Genomic DNA, 10,272 nt, shown 5'->3' on the forward strand with positions numbered 1-10,272 from the left:
AGTGCACACAATGCTAGAGCAATTCATTAATGTTTCCCAAAAGCCAAACCATTAGAAAAGTGTTACTATACAAAGATATAAAAACAACGCATAACAACGATTTGGTTTAAGTACCACTGACAACGCAGAAGGAAGCAACAAATGGACTCAGGGACTGGCATCGTGACAAGAAGAAATATTATTTCTTCTGAAAGTCTGAGGTCAAATGGGCAAAATACTTTGGAACAAAAAGCAAACTAAATCAAAAGTTGTCAACTCAGAGTTAGCAGGTAAAGTTAAAAGCAAGTACTCATCTCAAATTCAGATTAGATTATCATAGCAGTTGAAAGTTACTGGACCTCTCCCCAGAATATCCACTCAAAGATCCTCCAGGACCTCTGTAGCAACAGCATATCTCAAAATTACACTACTATGCTGTATGCATAAACTCTTTCCTTCCTTGGTGAAATACGCAGTTTCCTTCTCACACTGGTGGTGTATTTTCTAAAGGTAACTCTTGAGGCCTGTTATGGCCAGAACCTTGTAACCAACTTACTGCCAAAAGCTGCCAAGTTACACCCTCCCATCCTTCCCCCAGTGAATGATCCAAGCTCAAAGATGAACTCACGCTCCACGGTCACTAGGTTTTATAATAAAGTCACACACAGTGTAACTAATTCACAAAAACATGGTGTGCAATGATAGGTCCTTTTTCCTCTTTGCATAATTTAATATTAAGATGGTGACTCATTTGAAAAAAAGCACCCACAAGGATAAGTGAAAAATAAGCAGCTGCTAGAGGTTCATAGTGAATTTCAAATAATGTGTTTTGTATGAAAGAAGTACAGTTCACTCTAACAGAAAGCTTCCTTCACCCGCAGAACCATGATAGCTATGATTTAACAGCACTGCAACAACATGTCTAGAGATAATGAGGCCCCATGTTACCCTTTGGCTCTTTGATCTTCTCTACAGCCTGTGCCTGGTGGGATGGGAGACCTCTGTTCTCCCATTCCACCTCTGATTTTGTCCAGATTATTTGGAGATTTACTAAAAAAAAAGTTTGAAGTGACACCTGGCAAAGCTAACCAAACAGCAAGTGTGATAACATGTTTCATCTGACAAAGCGATACTTAAATGAAGTTCTACTTTACACACAACAGTACTTCCATTCCCTAACTCAAGTTTGCTTTGCAGAACATAACTGCATTTTAGACTGAACTGTACTTCTTAGTCTGCTGCAGCTTTTAGTTGAAGCTACTGTAGTGGCATACAAAGTCGGTTCCCATACATGCATAATTTAACAGAAGTTAAACTGTTATGCATAACTAATAATCATTGCGTTAGAAACCTGTCAGAATTAGTCAAGCTCACCTCTTTATCCATACTCTCTAAATCCTCTTTACATAGGGTGTACAGGGGCATTGTCTCAGACATACTTGGCTGGCGTTTCCGCTTAGATGGACCAGGCTGCTCTTCATTTTCACTTGCTGGCAGGTCATCTTCTTCGAACATCTGCTGCTGATGTGGTTGAACAACTCTGAAAAATTTCAGGGGTCTCACATAAGAAAGATTTACTTGATTTACACCTTGTCTAGAAATAAAATCCTACAAAACAATTTATGACTTCTGCACATCTACAGCTTTTCTTAATAAGGTTCTGTGTTCACCAACAGAAGAAAGGTCAAGTCTCCCAATGATTGCTTTTCTTTTCAGTCTGATGGCTTAAGGTCTTATTCTACTTTTGACAAGGTACTTGCTCTCCTGCCTTCCCATTGTTCTTGTAAGGAACCATCAAACCTTGAAGCCAAGAGCTTCAGTAGCTGCAGATGCATCGTCCTTACAATAGTGTAAGGTTTGTGCTCAAGAAGAGTTTGCCCGTCACTTGATACATTCATCATTCAGGAAACAATTCTTACATTCAAATATATTTTTCCTGATCTATATAATGCTTATATTCTTGAGTCTCAAATACACCTTTCTATTTCTCAACCTTTCAGACAAGAGGGTTGCAAGCAGAAAGCTCATCTCTGCAGCCTCAGTCTCCAGACATTTCCCAGATGCTAATCTTGGATGAGATGCAAAACAGACCATATTTCTTTTTGGCTAGTGTATTCAAATATGGTAGCATTTTCTCTTAGTTTGTATTTTATTACCTCATTAGTTACTGTATTTAACCAGAATATGCAGGTATGAGAAGAAGTGTCAAAACATTCATAAAATGAATAAAATAATAACTTCATAGTAATTGCTTTATAATAGTAATAAAAAGATAGACTACACCTAGAACAACAGCAGGAGACTTATACATTTCTTGAGTGACTTTTTTTTCTGTGAATGACTTAACTCTTAAAGCCTTACAGAAGCTAGAACTGCTACACAGTACTGGTTAACTATAAATATAGGGCTGCCACACTAACCTCCTGGACATATCACAGCAGCTCAGCACCACCCAGAATCCTACTCAAAGATCTCGGGTCATAAAGCTCATGGGTCATAAATTATTTGTTAGCCCTAAGATTGTGTGTGTGTGTGTGGGGAATGTATGTATAGGTAATTTAAGTATAAAAGTGACTGTATTTGAAATCACAAGCTGTCTCAGTTTATAAGCACCATGTGAAACACCAAACTGTTTGAGGGTGCTAGTGACTGAGAAAGGGTACAGCGTGGTGTGTGCTGACAAGAGTTTCAGCACAGGATGGCCACTTCTTGTCAGGCCTAGATTTTCAAGAAGCAGCTTTAGCTCAGCAGCCTCACTCAGAAGAAAAGCCATTACTAAATTATGTAAAGCCAGTCACAGGTAAGGCTCTACAAAACTTTCTCCTGTCATGAACTTGACAGTTTCTTAAAGAAGGTCATTCAAATATCAATTATTTTCTTACATCAGTACTTCAATCCCAGAATGTACAAAACTTGACAGCCACACAAAGCTGTCAATCAAGCTCATTTTGAGGTCTCATATTTCCTAAATACACCTCTCTCTTCTCTCAGCTCCCATGTATAGATGCAGGAGATGTGAATTCATTTTCGAAATTGGGCTGGTGGGGGAAGGCAGCCAAGCCATTGCTGTGCTACCCAGCACTGTGCTATCTGCTGCAGAAGACAGCTGCTCCATCAGCTCAGCACTGCTCAGCAACGCAGCAGAAATGGGCTCCTGCACAGTCTGTCATTGCTGCACAGTGGACTTTCCTACGAAGCCAAAACAACTGGGATGCTGTGGGAATGAACTAATCAAACTGTTTTTCAGTTAGTTTTTAATCACAGCTTAATAGTGTGTTCCCCCTCCCAAGCCTAAATGTTTTCTATTGTACAAGACCACACTGTTTTCTTTTGCTATTAAACTGCTCTCAGACAATATTTTGTGTAGGTAAAAGATGAAAAAATACAGCATTACACTATATTTTCCAAAAAGATCTTTTAAAATATAACTTCCACGTCTTTTTAATTGGTATCCTAGCCAAGATAAAGGTGGTGATGCTGTTCACATTCTTAGAAAAACAGAGAATAACAAAAGGTATAGGCAACTTACACAACTGCATTAAAAACATGACAAGCTTGACCATGCCAAGAATTGTACGCAAGTTACAGGTAGCAGGCAGCCAAACAGATTTTCTTAGACTAAAAATAAATCTAGTATATATTGTTTAAGAACATATTATCATACTGAAGACAGCGATAATTCCTCCTTTTGCAGAATAAAATGTGAGACCATCCTTGACCAGATTATTATACACAAATATTAACTGTAAAATAACTGTATTAATAGCTTCTAAAAGTTTCTGTTGGATATTTTTCCCAGTATTTTTCAACTGCCACTAAACGAAAAAACATTGGGACTCTCTCACCAAAGCATTCCAAAAAGAAATATAAAACAGACTTCTTTGAGGTTTGTAAGAAACACTTTTATTTTATCAAAGACATTTTTCAGGCTTTACATTTTCAGCTGCTTCTTAGGTTGATTAAAATCTAGAGACATACAAATGCAGAAGTTTACATTTATTTCTAATCAGATGAGATTCGTGAGTACTTTTTCAAAATTAACAGCACATTCAACCCTGCACAGGTTGGTTCGCACTTCCCAGTCTTATATGCACAGGGACATCCATGGTGGGTTCAACATCTGTGAAAGTACCAAGCATCTTCACACTTACTGGTACAGCAGCAGGACAAAAGCTAAAACACCATCATCTTGATGAAAATGTCAATAATATTTAAATTCAATCCACAATTTCAATTTGGTACTTTGTATTTTTGCTGTCTGTCGTAACAAGATTTACAACAATAGCTAGGAAAAACTGTAACAATGAACATGTAAATTAAGATGAAAATTTTGTAAGTGAAATTAATCTATATGAATCTTAAAGAACTGCTTCGGCCACCAACATGTGCGTGACACACCTTTTCAAACCAAACACTTGGTGCATCTTAGCATTATTTAGAATCAGAGAGCTACTTATAACTTCTCACATGTAAATTATATCCATATATTAAGCCTTGCCTCATCTGCTAGTGTATTATTAGCCTTCACTAGAATTTAACTTGTAATATTATTTTTTCTTTATTCTAGCCCAAGATGCCATTAGCATTTGTTTTTCCGACAACACTGCATTACACATCTCAAGACCTGTTACAACTTCTAGTGTTTACTGCAATGTTTGTAGAATACTGGTTCCATATGAAAGTGCAAATTCTTGAGATACATACGAAATATCAGAGCTGTGACATGCAGGTTATTTTTAGAAGAATCCTTCCTGTTCTGAAGCAGAGAAGAACTCCTCACAGCCATCAGCAGCCACTGAGCAGCACTGGGTTCTATTCCCTTCTCGAACAGCCACAAACTCTTTGCCACTCACCCTTCTGCTCACCCTTCAGCCCTGACAAAAGGCAGGTGTTCAACTCTTACTGGCTCCAGCACAGTGGCAAGATCCATGTCTGTCACAGAAAATGTTGACCAAATTAACTGAACCACCCATAATTAATTGGCGAGTTTCACTGCAACTTGTATCTAGATATTCAAACGAATCATATCCTATTTTAAATTATGTTTCAAGTTGAGACCCAGAAAGAAACTAACAAAGTTGAACTCAAAAAAAAGAGAACTGAAACAGTTATTATCAAATGGTACTCAGGTAACTTGAAGCCCTTTTCAGTAACCAGCCTTGCAAGAGGTTATCTTCTACACACAACCAGGTCTATTTTTTACAGTAGGAGACCAAGTACCACTGCTATGACACATGTGTGTACCATCTCCCCAAGGGTTTCCTCTTACAGAATTGCAATTTTGTTGCCCACAGTGAAATCCAGAATGAGTTCAAGTTTTTAGAAGCTATCAAAGCAGATTATTAGAGGCTTTGTCTACATTCACCTACAACAGGAGCAGCTGTGAGTATTAACAGCTTTACCTAACTCTGCCTAAATTCAGTGGCTTAGTTACAAACTTTTCTGTAGCAGGTGAATATAACAAGCACATGAAGTCTCTCAGGACAAAAAAATACATTCCCCTCTACCAAGAAATTGCTGTGCTAAGGTAATTTTCTCTCAAGTCAAGCATCATACCAGTTTCTACACTGTACATGAAGCTATTTTTAAAAGCTATCACTGATGTGTGCATTAAGACAAAGCTAGGTGATGATACATTACTGTCTCGCCTCTTGCCCACTCAAAACACAACAAAGCTGCTCCTATTCAGCTTTTTGCTATTTCTTTACAGCCTCTGTGCTCTGCCTGCACTGTACTTCCTGTCCATTAAAAGTACTTAAAGTGGTATTTGATCACTGCACTGCTTTCCTCCTAGACTTCACCAAGGCACTCCTCATCATCTTAATTGAAGATAGCAGAGCTGCTCTGAGGAATACAGACGTGTCCCAATTAAGAGATCAGTGTCTACAGGTCACTAATTTTACCACTAGAACCAAATCAACAGGAAGTGATGATGAAAATACTATTTCCAAGCATGTATCTTATGCTACTATCTTTTCTTACAGATGTTTCGTTATGGGGTGAAGTTGCAGCACTGAGCAACTGGATTCACTTTCTTAAAGTACCACAACCCTGAGCACTGATAGTCAAAAAAAATGATTAAGCGACACAAAATAAGGGATTTAAAAAGGAGATAGTCTTGCTCCACCCCAGAATCCTGTCCGGGGCTCTGAGAAACAAAACTAAGAGTACAGCTTAAGTATATTCCTCTCCTTTTCCTTAGGATGTTCAAGTGAAAAAGCACCTCTGCATTGAAGTAGGCTTAGGTGTGGACATAACTCTTCATTGAGTTACTGACAAAGGTAGAACAAACATCAAAACCTATTATTTTTAAAGCACTGAATGATGCATTAATATCAACAAAAATCATCATATTAAAGCATCTTGGAAGTCTCATGACAATTATACACATGTACAGCCTTTCCAGCTCTATTTCTAGACAAATTTTTTCCCACAATATCTGAAACAAAATCAAAAACTTTTCAACTTCTCTCTGAATACACACTGTGTCTTGAATATTTAATTTTTTCCTGTTCATTTAACATGTCACAGTAAATAAAATACAGACTTTAAAGACAGTTAAAAAGGAACTGAAAGCAAGATGTCTTCACAAACAAGAGACCAAAAAAACTGTTGACAGAAACAAAGAAGCTGAAATAAGAAAAAGCCTACAAAAAATGACAACTAAAAAAAACCCAAAACATAGGTCGAAATAATTCAGCAGTAGGAAAATAGAGGGGAAACATAGCAAGCCACACCAACACACAAAACCTTTACAAGCGATAAATGCTAAAGTGTTGAGGGAGGGAAAAGAAATGTAGAAAACTGTGTGCATTTATAACTGTGCTTTATATTTTTGCAGTTGTTTGGAAAACTGAATTGCTTTATAACAACTGCTCTACTCTGATCACGTTGTACAAAGGAATTTTGATCCCATTTTACAAAGAAAAGCTTCACCTTCAACTACCTTCTTTACTACTGGAGTCAACAACGCTTGCTAGCATTCCGGAAAGTTAGGTCTTTTATGTAGATACTTAGGGATTCATTTTAGATATTTTATGCATCCTTAAGAGACAAGCATTGCCTTTGTAGCTTCACCAAATCCACAAATTTTGACAAAGTCCAGATGCTAGCCTTTGTACTTCAAAGAGCAGGCCACCTCCTCCTCCTGCTGCTTCAGTGTCTTGATTTAGTGATCCAAGGATTATTACTGAGCACTCAGTCATGTGGTCTTATTTAATAATACTCAGTTAGCTACACCCCTCTTCTACCACCTCTCATATTCCTCAAAACAAACCACAAAGCTGATGTCCCATCTGAAGGAATTAGGCAGTACAGAATAGTTTATAAACACAAGACAAATGCCATCGAATACATTTTATAGAATACGGGATTGGTTTTTTATGTAAGTCTCGTTAAAAAACATTAGGCTGCCTCGCTTCAGAGATGAGTCATTCTAACATCCTTTAGAGGGCACAAACTACATGCTGCATTTATTTGTTCTGAGGTTTCTAGTTGCACTTAGGCAAGGCACACAAAGCATCTGGAATTCTCGCATCCTGATTTCACTTCAGCCGACTATTCACTTTCATTAATTTCCTTGGCTTTTTTCAAAAGCAAACAAAGTAACTAAAGCAACAATGACACTTTTTTTCAAATGCAAAGGTAACAACAGTTAAAATTACTACAGCATCTGAAAATACAGTTGAAGTGACTCTTAGCTATGCTTTAGGTACCTGAAGGATGAGTGTTCGCCGTGGACCGGTAAGGTGATAGGAGGAGCTGGAGACTGGATGTACATCGCCTGCCCAGAGGTCTGAGTGCCTTTCCTGATCAGCTTCCCAGTGTTAGGATCATAAAGCCGCACTTCAGGACCAGGTTGAGACTTTGGGTGGATGGGGGTTGGGTGAAATAGAGCTGTCTGAAACGCGCTGTGCGCATCAGGAAACGTGGCTGGGCTATTCTCCCTGTTAGATGAAGATCAGAAAAAAAAAGACTTTAGAAATTCAAATCTGCTATCTAACCAGAGTGTAAAAAATGAACATCCCTTTTTTCTAAAGGGGAAAGTGGAAAAAAAATGGTTTGGACGATTTGTGAAGAAACGTTTCTTCTCACCCACCCCCATTAAAGTCTCACTTAATTTAAAACAGAAAAACGCAGAGACACAGATAATGTCATATTTACTTTACTAAAAAATTATTAAATGTGCTTTAAAAATTGTCTTAGCATATAAAGTTACTGAAACTGCTTTCAGGTAGTAACAACTGCACAACTAGAATAGCATGATAATCTGTTCACATGCAACAAAGCAAAAAACATGCTATTGGATCAGATCTTAGTATTTCTTCTCCAACTTCGCTCTGAGAGGAAAATAAACACATGGTATTAATTTGCAAGTCATCCAGACTAATTTGTTAATATTCTAAGCTGCCTATGATCACCCTGCTGCATTACAAAACATAATTTTAGAAGTGTCAGCAGAAACATTCAGAGATCGGTCTGCAGGAATCATCATTGTGGCCCACTATCCAATTATGATGAAGTGCCACCAAAAAAAAGGAAGCAAATTGAATAGTCTTATAAAAAAATAAATCAAATAACACAGTATGTTATGCACCATGAAACTCAAGCTACAGAAAAAAAACAGTTAAACTACATTGTAACAAACATTAAAAGTGTGACAGAATTGGAGTTCTTACCATATGCTTTCACGGAACTTTCTGCAGTATTCTTGTAACAGCAATACTTATGGTCAACCAATTTCAAGTTTATTTATTCTTTTTTGCTATTCCTAAGCTCACTTCATATACAAATATTTTCTCAGAGTTCATCCCTCACCTAGTTCATAAGTGCTTTGGACCAATAATCTTTATTTCAAGCAGCTTCATTGCAGAGAAAATATCTTCCAAAGAAGTTGCATGTGTTGGGTTAATAAAGTGAAAGTATTTGCATTAAGACAGATGTTGGGGGGGAGGTATGTGGAGATGGTACAGGGGCAAGGGGAAGTATGAAGTTAAGGTATATTCTATTTGAAACACAGAAGTAAGAAAAATTACCATAACATTTCAATAAAGTGGAAGAGTAAATTAGGATAGGTAGAAAGACCAACATTCATCTAGACATCAAAAAATGATGCTTACAAGTCACTGTCCAAATTTCTACTGAGAACACGGCAGTGCCAGGCCTCTGAGGCAAGTTAAACATCCCATACAAATATCCCAAAGTTTGATTTCAGAAAATCTGATAGCACTTTTTAGAAATGAAGTATTCTAGTCAAGTCTTAAGTAGGCTACATCTCTTCTCTGTTTTAGGGATCCTGGGTCTCTACCTAGTCTCCCATTTGAGAGGTGACCTCATTTCCAGATGTTTCTATGTTTGGTGTCTTCGGAGTATACGAGGACTTTACACATGCACATCCTGCCCTACAAAGGCTAGTGACTTCCAAGCAGGAAGCAAATCTCCAGCCTATTCAATCATACCAGTATCATTTTCATACAGAAAACCCAATATGCTATGCCTCCTCCTGTCTAAACATAGATGGGAAGGTCCTCTGTGAGGCTTGCAAGCCGCTAGTAATGTAAGTCTATCCAAACAGGTAACAAGTCAAGAAGCAAAAGCTGGCTCTACAGCATCTCATCATGAGTTGTTTTCGCCATGGCACTCTCCTAAAGGGGACTGTTCTTCACAGCCCTCTGACTTCCTCTGTGTTAATAAAGATTTCTGCTGTTGCTTCGATTTGCTGCCATCCTAGTGCACTGATTAATGCTTTCTCCTTCAACATTTCTTATCATCCCAAACCTCTTGTTCCCTCACTACTTCCTGTCTTGCAGTGCCATTTAACCTCTCCAATTTTTCTGCTGTGTTTTTCTGTTCCTCCCTCCTCACTACTAAGTCTCAGGAAAAAGTGTCATACTTTCACAACGTGAAAAATTGGTAGAGTGTATAAATTTTTTTTCTTCATTTGGTAGCATGAATGATGCTGCACCTTGGTAGTCTTCCCTGTGTTAGTCTGTAGATGAACTGACAAGGTCAGCTGCTCCCATTGAGGATGGCTAAGAACCACAACCGCTAAAGAAACTACTGGTACATCACAGGTTTCTCCTGGTTCTGCTAGTTGCTGAGCTGCCTCCTGATCTCTCAACAGTCTTCAGTTTAAGCAGCACAGAAAGGAGCAAAAATGCACAGTTCTTTCATAAAACTGATTTTATAGCTACATCAACCAATCAGCATCACCATATGAATAATCTCTTTTCATGGCCCCTACTCTCCCAAGTTCCCACTCACCTGTGTGTTTTGATGTAGTCATCCTTCAAG

At 38.1% G+C, this 10,272-nt stretch overlaps 1 protein-coding gene across 1 annotated transcript in view; it reads right to left on the reverse strand.

The window, feature by feature from the left end:
* Positions 1-1,353: 1,353 nt before the first annotated feature.
* Positions 1,354-10,272, reverse strand: part of LOC104541113 (RNA polymerase II subunit A C-terminal domain phosphatase-like) — a gene marked incomplete at its 3' end in the record, with an annotated part of 34,188 nt that continues 25,269 nt past the window's right edge. Inside the window, 3 exon segments of the mRNA XM_010185087.1 lie at positions 1,354-1,519; positions 7,695-7,925; positions 10,243-10,272. The exon segment at positions 10,243-10,272 is cut by the window's right edge and continues 20 nt beyond it. Of these exon segments, the coding sequence (XP_010183389.1) occupies positions 1,354-1,519; positions 7,695-7,925; positions 10,243-10,272 (427 nt within the window).

This window comes from Mesitornis unicolor, unplaced genomic scaffold (assembly GCF_000695765.1).
Source record: "Mesitornis unicolor isolate BGI_N332 unplaced genomic scaffold, ASM69576v1 scaffold13235, whole genome shotgun sequence".
In the NCBI taxonomy this organism is placed as follows: domain Eukaryota; kingdom Metazoa; phylum Chordata; class Aves; order Mesitornithiformes; family Mesitornithidae; genus Mesitornis; species Mesitornis unicolor.